Here is a 22,242-nt window from a genome sequence, read left to right on the forward strand (position 1 = left end):
ACTGCCAAAGATGTTGGCTCACCCACCCGTGTGCTTGATATGTGGCGAGAAATTCGCAAACAACAGCAAATGTAACGTTGAAAGACATCTTCAAAACAAGCACTCAGCTTTTTCTGAAAAGTACCTAACCTCAGATGGGCATAGGGGAGCAATTTCGGAACTACTACGGAAGGTTGAGCAGAAGAAACATACTTTGAAGAAGTGGATGAAGGCTCCAAACTGAACTACAGCTGCTAGCGCTGTGACTGCTCTGGAGATCGTAAGGAGGAGGAAGCCATTCACAGATGGAGAATACATTTAAGAATAATTCATAAAATATCACAGCATCTATTCTCCAAATTAACAAAATAAACCACAAAAAAATAAACAATATACTGTATTATTATTATTATTGTTATTAATAATTATTCAGAAAATGGACAAAATGATCCTTCCTGCAAAGTCAGTCAAGAACAGGACCAGTAGAATGGCAAAAACATCAACAGTAGGCAACTTGATGACGTTCATTCAGCGCAAGCATATTGAACTGCCTGTGATGAGTCAAGTGATGTAAATGACCTTGAGCAGACAGTGCTGATATGCAGATATGGGAACTCTGATCCTCCAGACCAGTTTTCTTTACTGGAAGAGGAGGCAAAGTGGCTCTTTTGACGCTAAAGGTTGCCGACCCCTGGTGTAGGCCAATGTGAGTGTTGTTAACGGCAGAAGATAATCTTAACACCGTGCAGTGCACCAAAGCCCATAAAATATGAAATAATAATCATGTATCTCAATTTAATGTTCCTTTTGGGTAACACTTTACAATACAGTACACCAAATTACAGTAGTTAATGAGGAACTAACCTACCTAATCCTAACCATACTCATTAGTTACTCATTAATTCTTCATTAGTTCCTCAGTAACTAGTCTAAATGGATGTGCCTTGGTCATTAATTCCTCATAAGTTCTTCATTAGTTCTTCAGTAAGTACTGTATTTTTGTGTACCTTATTGTAAAGTGTGACCTCATTTTGTCCCCCGCAAATTAATGTTAGACTAAAATTGAAGAATTCATTTATTTTAATAAATGTTGTGTCTGTATGTATGGGGAGAATGATAGTACGAAGTATTGATTAGTGTAGTGGAATCTTGCTTAAGTTGTTTAGTTCTCATAAAGACGTATTCATTTATACTATTCTGCAATACTGATCAACACAAATTGTTGTTTCTTGCTTGGGCGTAGAAATGTGTAACTCTAGTTGGTAATGGATGTTGCGGCAAAAAAAAAAAAAAAAAAATCATCTGATATTATTATTATAATAATTGCAATATTGAAAGTAAAGTAGTATTTGAAGTCATATTTGTAGGGTATGTTCTTCGCAATCATTTTATTAATGATACATTAAAGTAATTATTTAAAATTGTGCTTTTTGGTTTAATGTACGTGTAAGTTATTGTGTGATGAGTAAAGCTAGACTACACACAGAAACATGATCATTGAATCTCTTATTGTGTAATTTAGCAGAAAAGCACAACTTGCAATGCTTTGTGTCACGAGTTTATACTGTAGTTGTCATGAAGGACACAGTTTATAGCCTGTTAAATGCAGGGTTTATCCAGATCACTTTCAGTCAAGTATTGAGATACTGCTTGAAAGCAGAACGGTGTGACGAAATACAGTTAAAAAAAAATATGGGAATGGCAAAGACGCCAATGTTTTTGGCCAAAGATACCAATCCTTTTGGCCATGCTTGTATGGAGTACAACCAAATCAGCCTAATTTGTACAGCCACTGCCAAAAACAATGGCATTTTTGGCACGCCGATATTTTTGGCCATGACTGTACGTCTCTAACTTATGTCACATGAATTTGGTCATGCCTTTATTTAGATTACGAATTACAAAGGTTATTTTGCCTTTCCTGAAAGTGAACTGTCAGTCGCTGACAGGTGATGAATGATAGCTGTACCATAGCTGAAAAGGAAGTTGGGTAGGTTGTGGGAATGCTGAGGAGGATGAGTGACAGGGAATGAAAAGTGGACGGCACACGGTAACACAAAGACATTCAGACAAACAGAATACTGACAATACAGACACAACATTCAGCAGAGCAGCACAGATAACAGTGAAGCAACGTACAAAGTGCAGCCATCAAAGAAAAATATTGGACAACTGTCTCAACGCTCCTGAACAAAAGGCTAAGATCCGGGGGAAATGTCTGTAAATGACTGCTGGATTGTAACCAGATTGTAATTTGAACCTTAAAATCAGACCTGCCAACCTTGAAGATACAGTATTTTATGGGCCGAGGCGTTCGCGGCCCACTGAACGAGTCGTGTACACACCGGAAACAATGTTCTGCGAGCTGACCAATCACAACCTTTACACAGTTAGTTTAGATATTTTTGGAGGTGCAAGTCAAGCTATGAAAAAGGGCTTGCAGGGGGAAATTGCCGAAATGCAACAAAATGCGCACCTGGAGAGCAGTGACGCGTACAAGCAAATTCAAGGGTCAAAAGGCATGCTGACTGCAATTGATTGCAAACTGTATTGCAAGTCAAATAGACTGTTTTTATTAGCTCATCAAAAATGTAAGCGCATAGCCTTAGAAAGTAAAAATCTTCGATCATCACTTGGCAGATGACTGTGTGGAGATGCAGGGATAGAGCGGTGTCCACAGACTGATACAAAACACAACCCGGAGCTCCGTCTTTAAGCTCTTCTCTCACAGATGCCGTCGTGGGCTGCAGTCAGCATCAGTATGGGCTGGAGGATCAGCCTGTGTCTTTACAGACAGTCACGTGGGATTCGCTGGCTTAGTGCATTTTACTTTTGAACCTTCAGGATCAATTAACAAATTGAAAATCACTGCCTTATTGCGCCCAGCCTCTGCAGCTATGGAGCGTTATGAGAGGCCTTGCTTGTGCCACGTTCAAAGAGAGATGCCTTTGCCATCAGCAAGTAATGACAGTCTGACAGAAAATGACAAGAAAGCAAGATTTTAGTGCAGATTTTGGCATTTTAAGGCGACGGTCTTACAACTTTTGAGCAACTGATGAACAGCCTGTTTGAGTTTAAATGCAGATTTCTGCAAACTCGTTCCCATTTCTCCTTTTTGCATTTTTATGCTCTCCTTACAATCTGGTTACAATCTCAATACTTGTAATTTCCCCCCCGTGTTTTTGTTCAGGAGTGTATATTCCTTTCTACTCCTTTAACATTCACTATTTAGCAATACATGCTATTTATTCAACTAGTTCTACTCCTTTCTGGGATGTGTTTTTGCAGACAGTTCACACTGGTGTAATGTTAGTCCCATATAAAGGGGCAGTTCTATTAGCGTAATGGGGTTTGCCTCAAGACCAAGGAGATACTGAGTATTACTTGTTGACAAGCAGAACTAATGTGGATCCCTGCTGTGAACTCAATTTGATCGTGGGGACGTTGTCTTAGCTGTGTAAGCTACTCTTGCTCTCCAGCTATAAATACATTTGTTCTTGACATACTTTAGTTTGGTCAGATAGGGATATTCTCTTGTGACCAGAGTAAAAGTGCCATCACTGATTGGATATTACTCAAAATAGCTAAGATCTTTACTCTGACATGAAGGGAAAAAAAACATTTCAATGAGTTTGGTTTACATTTAGTGACTGGTGGACTCAGCAAAGGATCAATTTAAAACATGATCAGCAGAGAGCTAACAAACGTGCGTACCGTATGTTTATGCAGGAGGCTAAGGCTAATCCAATTTAGCCTCCTTGCTATGTGGGGACGTCCAATAAATACCAGAAGTACCACAATATAGAGATGATTCATGGAGATAAACTACTCTCATTACTGGTTTCTTGCAAAACAACAAAGGCACATTTTTGTGCCTGTGCGTGTCTGGTTGATATACAGAGGATCCTCGCTTTTTGTGGGGGATAAGTTGTAAACATATCAGCGACTGGCAAAAATCTGCGGGTTATTAAGGCCATGTCCACATGAGAATGCTCCTGGTTTTTTTGGCGGGTTGAAAAAAAAATTCCGTCCGCACATTGTCGCATCTGTAAATAGTCACGTACACACGAGGACAGATCACTGGGTGAAAACCATGTAATAGATGAGGCACACATACGTCTAGCGCTGTAAATAAACACACTGACCGAACCACATGACACACCAAAACCATAGAAGAAGAAAGAACGCGTGCGGGTCTCTCGTCTTCCACTCGTCAGGCTTTTACAGACTGACGACGAAGTGGAATTAATTCTGCAAGTCCCTTAGGAGTATAAGACAACAAATATAGCAAAAGGGAGTCATGCCAGTCGAAATATTCAGATATTATACTGGCTTTCAACAGGAGTACACAACCGCTCACTTCTGATGACGTGACGGCAACGAGATGACGACAGGAAGTAGTGTTTTGCTTGTGCACATGGCAACATTGTTGCTGGATTTTCCCACTCTGGAAGATATTCTCAAAAACAGCACATGAAAGGCTGAAAGGATAAAATACTTCACCGTTTCGACCTGGAAATGTTGCTGTGTGGACAGGCCCTACGACAGCCATAAACGTTTTTGACTATTTTTGACACACAACTTTGCAGCACGCAACTATGGCGTGTTCATGGAAGTAGAAGTACAAAGTACAACATCTCAATGCTTGGCGTACATGTATGCTGCATGTATTACCTGCATTATCAGGTATTTCTAAATTAATATAGACTTAGGGTGAATGAGATGTGTTTTCTCCAGAAAAAAAATCAATTTTTAGAGATAAAAATAAATGAAATAACTAATTAGTTGAGCAAAAATCCGCAAATTGAATCGAGAGTGTGCGGGGATCCACTGTATTTGATGTTTATATATGATATTTATTGTCCTCCATCTTAAAAAATGAGGAATAGTCACTCCATGCTACCTTAAACAACCTTTTGTAAACGTGCACAATGGTGGAAAGGTGGCAACTGGGGGTCTATATTCACTACTGGGAGTGTGCCGTTAGAGGCTGCCCACTTGTTACCTGAGGTCAGTCTCTGAGATACTCCGCTGGTGCAAGTCGTCTTCTTTTTCCAGCAAATCTTCATGATGCTGTTCGTGTGTGTCTACTTTGCTCCCTGATCCCTTTCTCTCTCCCTGCACGATCCCCTCTTTATTGGCCCTTGTCCCATCCCCTCCACCTCTCCCGCCTGCCTCTTCCTCTTCTAGTACTTCAACTAAATGCTCATCCCCCTCACGAGACGGGCTCCTTGATCGCAAATGGCTGTAGATGGAGACAGAAGCAAGACAGCGGCACATGCACAGCAGAAAGAAAACCAAACAAAGCATGAGAAATGTCAACAAGTGGAGAAAGAAAGCCAAGCACACATAAATAGTACAGCCAAGATCAAAAGCAGACTGTTCAAAACCAAGTGAAGACAGAAACAGACTTACAGCAACGTGTCATGCAATAGATTTCTTTTTCTCTCATGTAAGAAACACCAAAATGATAATGGCTTTGATGTTTCCGAAAACGTGAACAGATATGGACAAGCTTCACCCACAGCTTAAACTCAGTGGAGTTCAACCATTTGGTTCAAGATTTTTCTACAACAGAGCCAAATCTGAACTCACCAGGGGTAGAAAATGACACAGTGCGCTTGGCAGTGCATTTTCCTCGAGAGGAAACCAGGTGCAAACAATTTCAATGCTGAAAATGTCTGAACATGGGAACGCATATGGGAATAAAACACATTTCAGCTGTGGGGGATTTGTCCACTTCTGAAAAAATGGGTTGATAGTGAAAAAAAGTCTCTCCCGCAGGAGAGGTCAGCCTACCGGATTTTGCGGTTTCCTTGTGGCCTTTCAGACTGGACAGACATGTAGCTCGTGCTGCTGAACCGAGAGGCACTACTGGTTCTCGACACAGCGGACACGTCGCTTACATCACTGTCTGATGACTTGGCGGACAAGTTATCTGAGCCCCGTGGATCTCTGCCGGAACGCTGAAGTCAAGACACAGGTGGGATAACACAGTAAATGTTTTGTGTAATCCAGCTAATTTACAAAAATAAAACAAACACCACCGCTGTTTTTTGCTTCTCTATTTGTGCCTTCTTTCCCACTCAGTTTCAAACCCTTCGTTCATTTTAGAATAGATACATTGGAGGCTAACTAGTTAGCTCAATAACTTGCTATGCTTCCAGCGGCACCCGCCTCTTGCATCCCTGCAATGTGGTGTAAACAAAGATAGCAGTGTCCATTATTTTACAGACGTACGTGTACGCCAGATGCATGTCAGACTGACATATTAGTCAGGATGGATGATAGGCTGACGTCAGTCTTTTTTTTTAATGCCATATGATTGACTGACATTATCGAGCTACTACAACAACAAGAAATCAATGCTAACATGTGAGTTATTATGCCTTATTATCGCTTATCATGTCGACTATGTTAGATAATCATATTATTAGTGTAATGGTGACTATACTGTAGGAGTGTTATTTCAGGTCTAATCATGGTAAAAACTGTATTTAGAAGGTCACAAACAGGTTCTATATGTTCAGACTATGGGAAGGTTCTGGAACCAATTAACCGCAATAAACGAGGAATGCTGAACCATTACTGCTGTGCTGTTGTGCATATTGTAACTAAGATTTCTGACACTGCGTTTTGAGGAATAATACCAGACAGTTAAATGAATGTTGAGTACTCAGTGTGACAAAGAGTGAGGGCTCACAAGTCTTTTTTGGTAATTGTGAACATTGTTTTGTCAATGGCACTTCCGAGAAAGATATTATTCAACAGACAAGGACAACTTAGAAGCGCATCTGCTTTTTATAGCCAACGGAGCACACTTGGCTACCTGTCATGTGAGTTTTCATAACACAGACTTAAAAGGAAAGCTGGGAAGCCACACTTGAGTTTGTCCCAGACTGTAGCAAGACAACAGGCTAAGGCCAAAGCCTCTACACATGTACAGAGTAGTAAACACTTAACTCTGCAAACTCTCAATGCCACATTACTTCACTGTAATAGAAGTGAATAGATAGTTCAATACATTTTGACATTTGCCTTCAATGTGACAAATTCAAGAGCCATTACCCAGTGTTTCCCATGGCAGCCTGCCACAAATAAATCTGAACTGCTCCAAATAAATTTGCCACTACTTAATGACCCTCACTCATAAACACATTGTAATGACACTGTCTGCGAATACAGCCTGTCGTTCCAACTCCATACAGTAGATGGCATGGTAACTCTGCATCTTAACACACTTCTTACACACTTGGCCTGCCAGAGAATAAGGAGACATACAGGAGGCATCAGTGTGGATAATTTAGCGAGTATTCATACCCTCTGCACTGTGTTGTTCAAAGAAGTGACTACTGATAAATGTAGCAGCAGTTTCTGGTCTTATTAGGCAATTTTGGAGACTCTAGCATGAAAGCACGTCTAAACAAGCAGCCGATGCTGCTGTGAACGTCTGATTGCAGTCCTGTGGGAAAAGCTTTCTTACCTGTAATAGCTGAAACATTGACCTATACAAATGCTCAACCATCCATCCATCCATTTATGTTTTACCTTGTGGTAGTCCTGCTCAAGTCGTGAGTCGGAGCCAGCTCCCTGCTTGTACTTGTTCATCTTCATCTTCATCTGCCTAGTCCTCTCCTCCATGTCCATACCTGAGCAGAGAATGACACATTTCATACAGAAATAGAGTACTGAGTAAAATACCTGGTGTGTGGAAGTATTATAGTAGTGAGAGACAAGCTTCTGCTGGGCTATGACAAGGACCGATCGTACGGGAGAAAGCTGAATGGTCCGCTTAGAAACCGACAAAATGCTGAATACTTTAGAAACAAGCTCTTGTCAGGAGCCCGGTCTTCATAGAGAACATTGACCAGTTGCGTTTACACGAGACACCATATAAACCGCAATCCTACAAATGAACCAACACAATACTCGCAACTCAAACTGAACATTCCATTTCTTCATTGAATCTTCTCATTACCAACATTTTCTTTTCTCTGAATTTAGAGCATGATGATATGTTTCATCATCTACTGTACAAACAAAATTGCATTAGATTTAATCTTGTTCTCTTGGAAATAAAAAAAATACATACCACATAACCACCTGTGATGGGAAACTAAATATACATGCCTTTTAAGCCCACATCTAATCCCCTCCGCTCTCCTGATGACAATGACGCAGATGAATAAAGTGCCATGCACACATACTGTATACACAATCTAGTGACTTCCTGGTCTTACTGGACACTTTTGGAGACTCTAACATGAAAGCATGTACAGTCAATCCCTCGTCTATCACAGTTAATTGGTTCCGTACTCAACCATAATAAGTATATTTCCGCAATATTTTCGTAGTAAGAGCATGGAAAACCTGTTCACAACCTTTTAAATACCGGTTTTCACATTATTAGAGCCTTATGGACATGAAACATCACCCCTATAGTCAGCTTTCCCCTCGTATTAGGGTCTTTCTCCTGAAAGGGGTCCCAAAAGCGTGACATAGCAAGCAAAAATTAAAGTTATTTTGATTTATCTAACCAATTTGAATGCTAAAATTAAGTATCACTTCTTATGTTTCAGGTTATGAAGAAAAACTTGCAAGAAAATATCGCATTTGGTGTATTTCATGACAGCAGGGCACTGTTTACTGAACTCTCAATTGCGTCATTTACTTTTTTAAAAATGCTCTAATTTATTTACGTATTGTTATTTTTGATAAATGCTTGCTTTGCGCTTTGCATTATGCAACTCAACAGTCCGACCGGGTTCAAAGAAAGAAAGCTTGTTTGCCTTTACCATAAAGAGATCATGAAATATCAGAAACTTACATTGAATTCACATTTTTGCCAAGATTTTGGCTTTTAAAGGCTGTGGTCTTAAACTTTTGATCATCTGATGAATAGGCCTATTTCACTTTAATGGTTTGCAATAAAGTGCTTACTAAAAAATGTTTTTGTCGCACTCCCATTTCTTCTTTTTACATTTGAAGCTCGATTTATAACTCCCTTAAAGTCCAACAGTGCAAAATGTGTGTGTATACCGGTGTGTCTTTTGAAAATATTCCCTCTGCAGAAAAGCTAAGCAAACAACATACTTTGCTGCCACTTAGCATGCACAAAAGTACGATTTCCTTATTTTCTGCTTTAAAAATAAATAAATCAATAAAACTTTCTGTCATTGAGTATTCCAACACAGCGTTGTGACAATAGCATGCTTCTCTTCGGTGAAGCCACACAGTCTATGCGCAGAAAAAAAAATAATAAAAAAAGAAAAAGAAGAAGAAGCATCATAACAAGATTAAGAGTGTAAATCGTGAGTAAAGCGTAAAAGACAACAGAGTTGATTGAAGGTGGGTGGGAAGGGCAAGCCAGGAGGATTCGTAGGCGTAACAAAAGAGGAAGCAGAATTAGAGAAGAAAGAAGATGAAAGAAAGACAGACCTGAGTTCGTCCCACTACGTGAGGCCGGGTCTTCTGGGATCACATCCAGAATGGACAGACACAGACAGAGGAGAGGAAGATGGGTGTGAGAGGATGCAAGAAGGGATTGGGGTGAAGACAGAGAGAAGGCAACACCACCACCATCACAGAAAAGACCCCATTTGGAGGGTCAGGGTAAGAGGGGGGATGAAGGATTGGGGGAGGGGGGGGGGGGGGGACACAACACAACAATACGACACAACAATGACAAAACAATGGTCAAGAGCAGACACAGAAGACTCAAACAAAAACACCAACACAAAAAGTCCACCATGGGCAAAGTGAAAATTCAAACAGATCACGAAGGTGTGAGGCCGGATGAGGCTGAGGTAGAGGCTTAGATTGTCATTATTAGAAACTAGAGAGGAGGGGGGATTGAGGAAGGATGAGGCTCTGTGCTTGAAAAGGAAAAAAGGCCTGTAATAATTAAGACATGTTAAAGCGCTGAACCAGAAAGCTGAGCTCTGTGAACTCGGAGAAGCAGGAGGAGGGTGGGTGGGAGGAGAGTTCAAATAAGTCTGTATAGGCCAACTTTGTCGAGAGTGGAAAATAAAAGAATAAAATACAAACATAGAGCCACAATCAGAAAAGCACACAAAAGAGCACACAAGTACAAAGAAACCAAGATACCAAGATACCAGGAGTAAGGGGATGTAAAACATTCAGTCTGCTTTCACAGTTTTTTTTTCCGTCTATCACACATTTTTCAACTCTTTCGCCATTCCCTCGTCCTTTTCAACAACACTAGAATATTCGGACAAATATTTCCCTTGCCTTCACTGCATAAATAATATCAACATCTAGTGTGGCTGTGTAAGCAAGCACGTGACTTCATTTCCAGTCGTTCTTATTCTTCCATTCCAGCCTCCTTGGTGCCACAACCTGTGTCTCATCTAAAGCTAATTCTGGAGATAATTTATGTTAAGCTTAATTAGTTCACCATCCAGGTCAATGATGGCTTGTCATGTGAATTAAAAAGATGTTGGGAAACTATGCGACTTAGCTTTCATCTCTTTGTGGCTCCTGATGTCACATAGACAGTCAAATAATAAGTGTCTCTGCAAGTGACGTTTACTTCAATTACTTTATTGACCTAAGATACTGATGCTTTGACAGTGACTTAAACACCAAACAGTGAAACCTTGGTTAGCGCCCACCCTGGTTAGTTAGTTTTTTGGTTAACATCGAATATTTCCGCCACAATTTTGCGTCTGTTTGTTTACAGTATGGTGCACATCTTGTCATGTTTTTAATACACTGCTTGAGTCCATCTGCATTCTTATTATACACAGTGGTGTGAACAAGTGTTTGCTCCCTTCCTGATTTCTTATTTTTTTGCATGTTTGTCACACTTAAATGTTTTAGATCCATCCATCCATTCAGATCATCAAACAAATTTAAATAGTAGTCAATGACAACACAACCTACATGGCCATGTGTGAAAAAGTGACGTTAAAGGTTATGTTAAGACATAACTGAGATTAATTGAGATTTATCAGTCAGGAAAAGGTTATAAAGATATTTCTAAAGCTTTGGGACGCCAGCGACCCACAGTGAGAGCCATTATCCACAAATGGCAAAAACATGGAACAGTGGTGAACCTTCCCATGAGTGGTTGCCCATCTAAAATTACCCCAAGAGCGCAGTGACGACTCATCCAAGAGGTCACAAAAGACCCCACAGCAACATCCAAAGAACTGCAAGCCTCACTTGCCTCAGTTCAGGTCAGTGTTCATGACTCCACCATAAAAAAGACACTGGGCAAAAACGAGTTCCAAGAGAAAAACCATTGGTGAATAAAAAGAACATTAAGGCTTGTCTCAATTTTACCAGAAAACATCTTGATGATCCCCAAGACCTTTGGGAAAATACTCTGTGTTCTGACAAGACAAAAGTTAAACTTTTTAGAAGGTGTGTGTCCCATTACATCTGGCGTAAAAGTAACGGCGCATTTCATAAAATGAATATCATACCAAAAGTAAAATATGGTGGTGGTAGTGTGATGGTCTGGGACTGTTTTGCTGCTTCAGGACCTGGAAGACTTGCTGTGATAAATGGAACCATGAATTCTGCTATCTACCAAAAAAATCCTGAAGGAGAATGTCCGGCCGTCAGAAAAATGTATTCGGTTATCGTCCGTTTCTGTTAGAGTCAAACCTTCGGGAACAAATTAATGACGCTAACCAAGGTTCCACTGTATTTAAATATGCAAAGGACTGATGGCTTTTGGTATTTAGGATAGCAACTCAATAGCTGCTGCATAACATAATGGAAAATACTAGGTCATGTGTATGAAATCCTTTGTCTAAAACATATCTGCAAGTAAAACACCAAGATGAAGAGTGTTGTGGCACCGTAGCGTAATAGTATTGCACTGTCAATACATAGAATTCATAGGAATGAGTTAAGTCTTAAGTGTCTAGAGGCGATTCTGCTGTAAGAAAATTAGATTATAGGCATTAGGTGTAAAACATCATGTCCAACCATACAGACCAACCATCCAGAAAGGCAAGAGAGAGTCAAACTAAAAGTTGCCATCCAGAGGCTGAGTTAGGTATTTTCAAGACTAAAACAGGATCCAATTATTCTACTGCCTCGTAAAACATAGATCTACATCTGGCATTGGTAGTTCGAAAGCAATCCACACAAACAAGTTGCCCAGAGGAGAACATCATGTCACTTTTGTAGAATATTATTTTGACTGAATGACAATACTTTATGAAAGTGACAGAGGGTTTTGAAAAAAGGCAGAATGCACACCCAGACCAACAAACCTGTGATACAGAGGGAGGGGTGTGTCCCTCCATTAGACAGCGAGCCATTTAGCCCTCGCTGCTGGTCCTCCCATGTTACTTCTATAACAAGACACACACATATCACAACATCTGAGGCATGGCTGGATTACTAAGGACACGTATGTCCATTATGAATCAGGTGGTAGGATATATATATACACGAGTCAAACGTTTGAACACTTCTTAATGCTATTATATGGGAAAGTGTGTCCAAACTTTTGACTAGTAGTGTATATATAATCATAATGCAAAACACAACAAAACATAAAATATGTCATTTCATCCAGTTTCAAAGCCATGGATAGTCCTAAAAACTAGAATGGACATGAACTTAAAAAATCAGAAGGAGATGAAATAATTCTCCCTCACTCTATATATTTGCACGTGACTGTTAAAAACTTAAAGACAAAGACAGAGAAAGTGTATGTACGCCTGCCTCTTCAGCACCACAACAATGGACAGCTCCCATGTAATCTATTATGACTTGTGCGCCATCTGCTGGTCACCAGCTGTAATGGTGTCTTTGCTTTTGAAATAAATACAGTACAGTATGACCTCATTTAGAATAAGTGAGGTAAAATATTTCTGTAATAAAAACGGAGATGCCTTCAGAGATCAATATGTACTTTAAAAATGTGTTTTGCCATCATTGTCATATCTAACATTAGTTTTGTGTGTTTTCATTAACCCAGGTCAAATTGAAATAGTTTTCCATTTTATAATGAGCTGAGAATGACGGACTCCTATTAAAGAAGAGGGCACAGATTAAGGCTAGGATGCCGTATGGGAGCAAGAGCAGAACAGAGCAGCAGAGATCACAATGACAGTTCTCTGTCCATATTAAATTCAAATTCAACTGCATACACATAAAGCGCTCTAATTTAATCACATTAAAGCTGCTGCTGCACAAGGAACACAAAACCACTCAGAGTAGCAAAGTATAAAGAATGCCACACATAGAACCCGCTTTCATTAGAGAGCAAATACACACAACCACACATGCCAGAGGACTTGCCTTTCCTCCCATTTACTGGTGCGCCTTGCATCTTTTCACTGCAGTATGCTACTAGTAGACACAAAGAAGGAGGCTGTAACTTTCAAACTATAGAAGACAATACTATAATATGCAAGCATCTTAAACTTAAACTGTTGGGCAGATGACACACAGGTCTGCAAACACACATCTGTATGAAAAGCCAATATTTTTGCATGAAGAAGGGATTTTTGACCATTATTCTCTATTGCCTTGGTGCCTTTTTGATTATTCTCAAGATGTTTGAATTGGAATAGTAGTGATATCAATCATCATCATCAAACAACGGAGGCATGCCTCATTAACACGCAGTAGAATGTAGAACAGCATAATCGCACATCAGTATTGAAGATCATTTAAAATTCACACAATTCACAGCTGAGAGCAAACAAAACCCTCCCTGGGTTTGACAGGAGTTAGTAATAATTTGTAACATACTGTTACATGGTCAAATTTTGATGGCCCATAGACTACTACTGTCCTAAACTGTATGGCTGAGAGAAACGCAAAGTAACAGACAAGTAGAGAAGGGGAGAGACCAAAGAAGAAAAGACGAAAACACTTACACAAATGGGCAGAAGGGTCCAGACAGTGAAAGTACTATTTCAAATACTATGACAGAGTTACAGAAGGAAGGATATATTGTAGGTGTTTGGTCGCCAAATAGAAGACATGGAGAGCTCCAATGTACTCTGACAACGACAAAAGAGTTGCTTTGACAAGTTCTACAGGACTGTCTATGTTATTGTAAGATTTGTCCCTGAACTCAGCAGACCAAGTATCTAAACAAAATCGCTAATCAGACTCAAGACAAAGACACGCTAGTAGAAAGAACACAAGTCTATGTCAAACATATCTGCAACAGTGAGAGTAAGCGCATGGACACTGCCCACCACCATTGCAGACAGGGTTTTGGTGTTCAGAGTGGGGTGTGGGTCACTCACAGTCTGAAGACTAAACCCTTTACATACAGGTACAGACCTTCACAAGGCTCTGTTCCTTCGTCTCCATCTTCTATGAGAGAAATGGAAAGGGAACCGTGTATGTTATGAATGGAAAATAAGTCAGCTCCATTGAAACACACATCAAAAGCTCTTTGCACATCATTCAGACACCAGGATAAGTAACACTCACAAACATTTCTCATCTTTCACCTTCACAAAGTGAAGTTTGTCACAGTACTGGTTTCAGTATTTACTGTGATGAACAAATTAATAAAACACCCCAATGACTTACTTCCGTCTTTCCCTATGGATGGAAGCTGTGGGAGCTGTCGACCTCGTCTGCCGGACATTGGAGTACTGGTTGGGCTGGTCTGGACTGATCCACTACGAGGGTGCGCCCTATGTGACACAAAGTCGTTGAAAAGTGGTCAGTCACAAATCCGTGGTGATGTGGATGCAGCTTCTGGCGTGCTGCACCCACAAAAAACCTGTTTAACCTGACTTGAGAAAATAATGTCAAACTATTTCTACAAAACTAATACATTATTTAATATACTATATCAGATCAAATAACTCCAAATATTTGATTTAACCAAATTAGAATAATTGTGAGTCTTTTTTGTATTTCTAAACAATGAAGTTTGGCACATGACATGGGAGTGAGGGGACTCATCAACTGTTGGGAACTGAGCTGCAATAAAAGAGGCGTGGAAACGCATGTGCAGTCAGTCATCAAGCTGCAGGAAGAAAAATGTTCAATGCAGAATTAGCAGACCATTGCCACCATGCGTTCGGACCGTCTCCATAAGGACTTGAACTCAAATCAGAAAGGAAAACAAACATAGGATGTTGTCATAGAAAGATAAAATGCATCAGTTGATGTTAGCAACAAAACAAAAGGAAAGTCAGCCCAACACTGCTATACTCTCACAAAAGTATGAGCAGTGCGTTCCAAAATTAAAATGAATCAGCACGGTACAAGGGTGTCAGGATTTTCGTGCTATGGGCAAGGAAAGAAAATGCAGCATCAGTGCTTTTGTGGACAAAACATAAATGGGCAAGGTGAGTGGGTGGAGGTGAAATAAGGAAAGGGAGCAGGTACTGGATTTGTGTGTGCTGGCTGGTGGTGATGTCACTTTCCTGATTCATCTGTGTTAGTGAGGTTAGTTGGGTCAGGGTGATTGGGACTTCATGAGAAAGGCTTCAGTTTTAGAGGAAAACATGTTTTAGTCAGGCAAATATTTAGTGTAGGTGGAGCTGCACTGAAATCCTCTTCTTTCATTTAGAACCCCTGGGCCATTGGGTTGATTGAAAACTGTACTTCTTTAATCTCAACTGCTAAGCTGTAAAATTTGGATAAAATATACACTGCTGATCAAAATTTTCAGACCAGGTAAAAAAATTGGAAGAATTTACATTTTGCACAGTTGGATCTTAAGGGGGTTCTAAGTAGAGCTTCAAAATGCAAAAATAAGAAATGGGAGTAAGACAAAAAAAATTTTGACCGACCAATTTATTGCAAACAACCATTAAAGTAAAACAGGCTGTTCGTCAGCTCATCAAAAGCTTAAGACCACATCCTTTAAAAGACAAAATCTTGGCAAAAATGTGGATTCAGTGTAATTTTTTGGTCGGGTATTCACACTGTCATGATCTCTTGATGGCAAAGGTAAAAACGCTTTCTCTCTTTGAACGCCGTTGGACTGAATTTTGAGCTGTGCAAACAAGGCCTTTCGCAGCGTGCCATTGCTGCTGAGGATGGCCGCAGTAAGACGGTCATTTTAATAATCCAGAAAGATCCTGAGTGTTATGAAACAGAAAAGTCAAGTGGTAGACCCAAAAAAATGTCACCAGCACTGAACCGGAGGATTTGAATGCTCCTCTGCGTTGTTACTGGTGCTGAGTGCAGTCCAACCATCATGGCATCTGCGAGAGAAGGGTTTTTAGAACGAAATGGGGGTGTAAAGATCTTGCATCCCTCATGACTGAAGGACCTCATCTGTGTGGTAATGACTGGCTTTTTCAATAGGGGTACGTTCACAATACCCGTCTGACAAAGGATTTCTTCCAGAGGAATAACCTCGTTCTTTTGGACCATCCTGCATGTTCCCCTGATCTAAATGCAATTGAGAACATTTGGGGCTGGATGGCAAGGGATGTTTACAAAAGTGTATACCAGTTCCAGACAGTGGATGCCCTCCGTGAAGCCATCTTCACTACCTGGAGCAACATTCCCACGAGCCTCCCAAAGCATGCCCAAAACAATTTATAAGGTGATTAACAAGAATGGTGCAGCTACTCATTACTGAGTGCTTTTTGAAAAATGTTATTTCTATTTTTGGGAAGGAGATTTTTTTTTTTGAGCTATGGTCTTAAACTTTTAATCAGCTGATGAACAGCCTATTTCAGTTTAATGCTTGTTTGCTATAAAAAAACAAACAAACAATTGTGTCACTCCCATTTCTTTTTTGTGCATTTTGAAGCTCTTCTTAGAATCTCCTTAAGATTCAGCAGTGAAAAATGTAAATTCTTGAAATTTTTCACTTGGTCTTAACATTTTGGTCAGGAGTGTAGAGCTGTCTAAAAATTACATACTGTAAACGCCTGTTGATATATAAAGAGATGACTAGTGTACGTTCCAGTGAACACTTAAAAAAAAACGTCTGTGTCAGAACCTAATGTTTTAGTTCATTTCTCATTCCAGAGTGAACATTCCTCAGGGAAGTAACTGGCTAATAAAGGTAGGAGTCTGAAATTATGTTGAGTTGGTTGACGACTCCAATCTGGGTCACACCTCGTCAAGGCAGGTGAGGGAGGGGCCGACCTCCCAGATGGTAGAGATGGCATGGACCTCATCAGCGATGAGTCGTGGGGGCGTTCAGTAGAGCGTGAGCGGGATGCGGGGCGCTCTATTGTGGGCCGCTGGTCTGCAGACCGGGATCTGCTGTGATACTCGTGTCTATCCATGGCTCCATGGCTCCTACAGAGGTTATTGAGAGATAGGCAGGAACTCAGTGGGGCCCCATGGGGCAGGGACAGGAGGCTGGAAGGGAGGCCATTGTGGATGATAACAGGTAACCTCCTATAGGTGCATGTGTTTAAGGACCCCAGCAGTATTTGGGCTTGTGTTTAAGGACCACACCTGCGTTTTTGCCTGCTGTCACCCATTTAGTAGCAGCTTTTATGTTCAACTGTTCATATACATGCAAAGAATCGACATGAACATTAAGTGTGCTGCAGTTATGATCCAGATCTTTCAGACTTATATTCCCTCATGGTATTAAACACACTTCCATGTAGGGAACCACAAGATGAAAGTAAGAAATGTAACAGGCACATGTACTTTTAACATCAAATCTTACACTGCATTTTGAATGAATTTGTCTAAAGCGTATACAAAAATACAAGTGCGGTCCTTTAAAGGTTAAATGTATAAACTCAGATGACTCAGCAACTCAGAACAACAGTTGGCATTGTAATTACTGACCTCAGCTTTGAGTTGACAATACCAATTTTCAGCATCTACCTTAGTTGACATGATTTAAATGTTATTATATTTGATTAAAATTATGTGCAATTTTGCAGAATTAAGCCTTGTTAACAATTCTCTCTGAGTAGCTGAATTATTGAATGAGGAGGGTCAACTGAGGGTCAACTGAACTTGAAGCATCTATTGTAGTAAAAGGAACCCGTAGTGAGATAACTGTGGTGTGCTGGGTGTAAGACTGTGGGCTCATTCCGATCAGTGCTCACGTGCAGCTTGTTTGAGGTGCAGTGCACAGAAGTGTATGTTTATACCGCATTTGGCTGCTTTTTTAGTTAGTTAGTTAGTGTTATGGCACACAAGCTACATATACAACCCCGGGAGCTGTAAAAAGAATCAAAGCATTTGTCAATTATACAAAATGATGAACTAAATCAAATGTAAGAATCTAAAGAATCATTCAATCACGTTATGCATTTTTCACATATACTTTTGGGAATGTGTCCAAAAGCACTGGAGTTATGAGCATCCATACAGTAAAGCCATTTGTTGAAATATGCATCCATCCATCCATCCAGCCACCCATCCATTTTCTATGCCACTTAATTCTCATTTGTTGAAATAAAAATTAAAAAAATATATCAAATATATGTAGAAAAAAACATAATAGTGCATCTTCCAATTAGGCAAAGAGACACTTAGTTTGATACAGTACTGGGATTTAGGAAAAAGTGACCTGTTAAATTTTAAGCCTTGCACCCTGCAGACGAGAATTTAGTCTAAAATAAATGCTTACCAGTTAGTGACCTAAAATATATTACGATTTTACAAAGTAACACATAGTAATCATGAGCTGGTGCCCACCATGGAAGAAATCGGCTATTATCTGCAATAGCACACAATAATTTGTTTGTTGTGCTCATATACGGCAGCGTTGCCACGCTCATGTTGTCCTCTGTGGCGGTGAACTTAAGTACTTTAAGTACAAAAGTACCATTTCCTCGATATCACCTAAAGGCAAATGCTTACATTTACCCAGGTCTGTCGACATACAGCATCCACACGACTGTTTCGCCGCTTTGTGCCTTCATTTTTCTTCAAGCTTCTTTGCTGCTTTTAAACAGCCTGAATACAGGCAGAAACAAACTGTATCAAGATGAAGAGCGGATAGTATTACTGCATTGCTCAGTAAATAACACTTCTTTCTCTGCCGCTTTAAAAGGAAATGGGACAAAGAGCTCTTGTTAATGGCTATCTGTGCTATAGGCTGAGCCTGATTTGGAGTCCAGCTGAGCCTTGGGGAAATTTTTATGACACTTTAATAAAGACAGCCAGACTCTTTGGAAGAGTACTGAGAACTCATCACTTTCCCACCCCAGAGGAGAAGCAGAGAGGCACAAGTGTAATTTCTGACTGAAAGCCAGATGGCAAAAGATTGAGGGGTCATTTACAGTGTTTCTGGGAAAGGGAGCATCTGAGATATTTCATTTTATTGGAGCAGTGGGGCACTGGCACGGGTCCTAGAGGTGTATTGGTGTTATCAGCCCAACATCACATTCTGGCCAGACACCAGAACTTAAAGGGCAGCCATATTTAACAGAACCATTGTCAAAGCAGTGCATCTTAGATACCAACATGTTGGGGTTTCAAAAGCAACTGCCAATAGCATGTAAAAAAGGACAACACTAAGAATCACTCACACCACTGATCGGCATACAGTTGCTTACACAATGTAAATGGGGGAACATAAACAAGGACGTCAATGAAGCAACAGTCATGTGCTGTCAAGCCATGTACTGAACAACTGGTCTACAGTTATACGACTGACAGCAGCAACACAAACAGCTCTGAGCCTCAGCCCGCAAGCAGAGAGGCAGTTGTGTACCACACGTCTACACAATTTCAGAGCAGTGATGTCTCCTTGGCAGAAACCGATATCAAACAGGATATCATTTTCTGGCATCACAGTCACAGAGAAATAAAAAATGGAGACGTCAACATGGCGGATGATGCAGCAGCACTGCATGTCAATACCTCTCGAAGTCATAGTCAGAAGAGTAGGTGCCCTCAGAATAGGCACGGGACATCCTAGTGGAACGCAGTAACCTAACCGCTTCCTCACGGCAGATTGGGTACACACGGTGGTTGCGGCTGGCAAAAAATCACAGCTTGTCAGCATTGGTTGTTTACCCCCAACACAAGGGATGGCAACAACAAAATCTACCTGGCAAGGTGGAAACAAACTTTTAATGAACCTTTAATGTTCCCTATACACACTCTCAAGTGAATGCATAATGAATTGCAGAATGGCTAACCTGCAAATGTTAACGCTTTTGGGACCGCATGGTCAGTTTGTGAAGGGAAATGAGACGATTGTTCATGATGATGAAATCCAGACTATGAAATGCTGTTAATGGATGATTGATTGTATGGTTCATCTTTTTTTTGTTGCAATTCCATCATTTGAAGGCAAAGTGCACACTTTACATGTAATATTGAGAGCATACAATACATCGACAAAAGCTCATTTGGATACTGACTTAGATTATAGAAGCAATAGCAAGGTAAGAAATCAGAACAAGTCATGAGACACCGACTGTAATAAAACAAACATGCCATACTGTCAGTGATTTGTACTTTTTTTGAAAGCAGAAAAAAAAATACGGTTGAAGTTTTGAGGAGTATTGGGCTGGAATGTGTGGGGTGGGGCTTCATGCAAGCTCAGGTCAACATCTACCTGGGTTCCTTTTGAGGAGCATCACTAGGCTGATTATGTCTGGATCGAGGAAGGGTGAGAAAATGGCTGCGACCACATAGAGGGAGGACAGAAGACAGAGATGGATCTAAGATGGTGTGAAGGAAGGGGGAAAAGAGAGGGCTGGAGATGGACAAAATCACAGGCAGGCTGGTCGAACAATGACAAAATCAAAGGCAAGATTCTAAGGTATTTCCAAACGCTGCAAGGCACCTCCAAAATTCCTCAAAGAGGAAAAAGGAGAAGCTGAAATATGTTGCTGGCTGTTGCATTACTGTAGATAACAGAAAGTGGTTCACGGAACACCTCGCCAACGGTAATGTAACAAAAGTGCACGGCCCAAATCTGTGTTATGCACTGTGCAAGTACAACATAGACACACAGGTTTTCACCAAGGGATCCGTGAGCTACCTTGTCAAATTTTCTTGGAGAAATTAAACTTCTGCTTATTGAGTTATTCCACCATTTGTAACTTCTTAAATAATAGAATGCTGCCAATAAAAAACGCTGATTTAGCAGGGTTTCAGACAATTTAGATAATAGCGTTTTCTACGCCTGACACTGATTTAGAGCGTGCGTCGGAAAAATACTAGCTTTAATTGGACAAGGGAAAGTAGCTATGGTCAGACTGTGCCAGGAAATAGACACTTTGTGGGATGCGTTCACACTTGTAGTCCACACCAAAAATGAACAATATCTGTGTGTACTTTGTGTCGTTTGGTTAGCACTCACACTTGTATTTTTGTCAGCGTACCAAATAATGCTCATTTAAGCATATGCATAAATTGGACCGCATACTGTATGTGATGTGCACACTGTGCGGCTCACGCATCCAAAACAACAGGATGTGTTTTAGGTTACATACACTTTTTTCTATGGTGGAACTTTTACCAGCTGAGATGTGACAAAGAGGATGTAAATTAGAAAAATACATCAAGAACTTTCCCGGAGTTCTTCCGGACTGAGACCCATCTCTCAGGCAGGCGGTCTTGATCTACATGTTTGGTCTGGTCCAGGGTTCAGCGGAGTGTGTTCATACCTGATCAAACAAACCCTACTAGCAGAGCAAACGGACTAGAGGTCTTTTTAACTGGACCAAAAATGAGACACACCCTGAGAAACGTTTTTCAACCGTCACAGCAAGTAAGAGAGTATGGTATGCAGGGTCATTAGCACAATGTTGGTAATATATGCACACCTTACACATTCTCTGCCTCTATAAAAGATGAAGCTCAGTGGGTTTACCTTGAACGTCCTTGTTTTCAAACTTTAAAAAAAAAGGCTTATTTTTGTTTTCCATGTACTCCGGCCAAAGTGGAGAGAGATATAATTTCTGTCATGTTCTATTTGGGATTAGAGTACTTTTCTCTGACTAACTAAATAAAATAAGACACTAATAGAGTTCATGTAATTAGCATGCTAACATGCCATTAGCATTTTCTGTCCATAATGCATATCTACACTGTGGATGAGAAATTAATTTTGAACAGCGTTGCGGTCAGCTCTGATAAAGGTGCTGGAAAAAGATGATCTTGTGAAGTCAAAGACCCGTCATTTACACTCAACAAAATATAAACACTTATATTTTTGCTCCCATCTCTCATGAGTACAGACAAGGCCTGTCTCTCTCATATATTGTTGACAAATCTGTTTAAATCTGTGTTAGCAAGAACTTCTCCTTTGCCAAGATAACACATCCACCTCACAGCATAATTACAGCACACGTATGCCTTATGCTGGCCACAATAAAAGGCCACTTCAATTTTATAACACAG

At 40.4% G+C, this 22,242-nt stretch overlaps 1 protein-coding gene across 43 annotated transcripts in view; it reads right to left on the minus strand.

The window, feature by feature from the left end:
• rims2a (regulating synaptic membrane exocytosis 2a) overlaps positions 1 to 22,242 on the minus strand; it is a 151,143-nt gene that overhangs the window by 24,327 nt on the left and 104,574 nt on the right. For 18 of the 43 annotated variants that reach the window (XM_054782225.1, XM_054782238.1, XM_054782236.1 and 15 more), the window contains 9 exons: positions 20,450 to 20,515; positions 19,747 to 19,863; positions 17,023 to 17,208; positions 14,521 to 14,627; positions 14,266 to 14,298; positions 9,418 to 9,450; positions 7,528 to 7,628; positions 5,779 to 5,945; positions 4,985 to 5,224 (listed from right to left, as the gene is read on the minus strand). In XM_054782225.1, the coding sequence (XP_054638200.1) occupies positions 4,985 to 5,224; positions 5,779 to 5,945; positions 7,528 to 7,628; positions 9,418 to 9,450; positions 14,266 to 14,298; positions 14,521 to 14,627; positions 17,023 to 17,208; positions 19,747 to 19,863; positions 20,450 to 20,515 (1,050 nt within the window). The remainder of the gene's footprint in view (positions 1 to 4,984; positions 5,225 to 5,778; positions 5,946 to 7,527; positions 7,629 to 9,417; positions 9,451 to 14,265; positions 14,299 to 14,520; positions 14,628 to 17,022; positions 17,209 to 19,746; positions 19,864 to 20,449; positions 20,516 to 22,242) is intronic. The other 25 variants (XM_054782258.1, XM_054782265.1, XM_054782269.1 and 22 more) reach the window with 15 other exon arrangements.

The sequence above is a fragment of the Dunckerocampus dactyliophorus genome, chromosome 7 (genome assembly GCF_027744805.1).
Source record: "Dunckerocampus dactyliophorus isolate RoL2022-P2 chromosome 7, RoL_Ddac_1.1, whole genome shotgun sequence".
In the NCBI taxonomy this organism is placed as follows: domain Eukaryota; kingdom Metazoa; phylum Chordata; class Actinopteri; order Syngnathiformes; family Syngnathidae; genus Dunckerocampus; species Dunckerocampus dactyliophorus.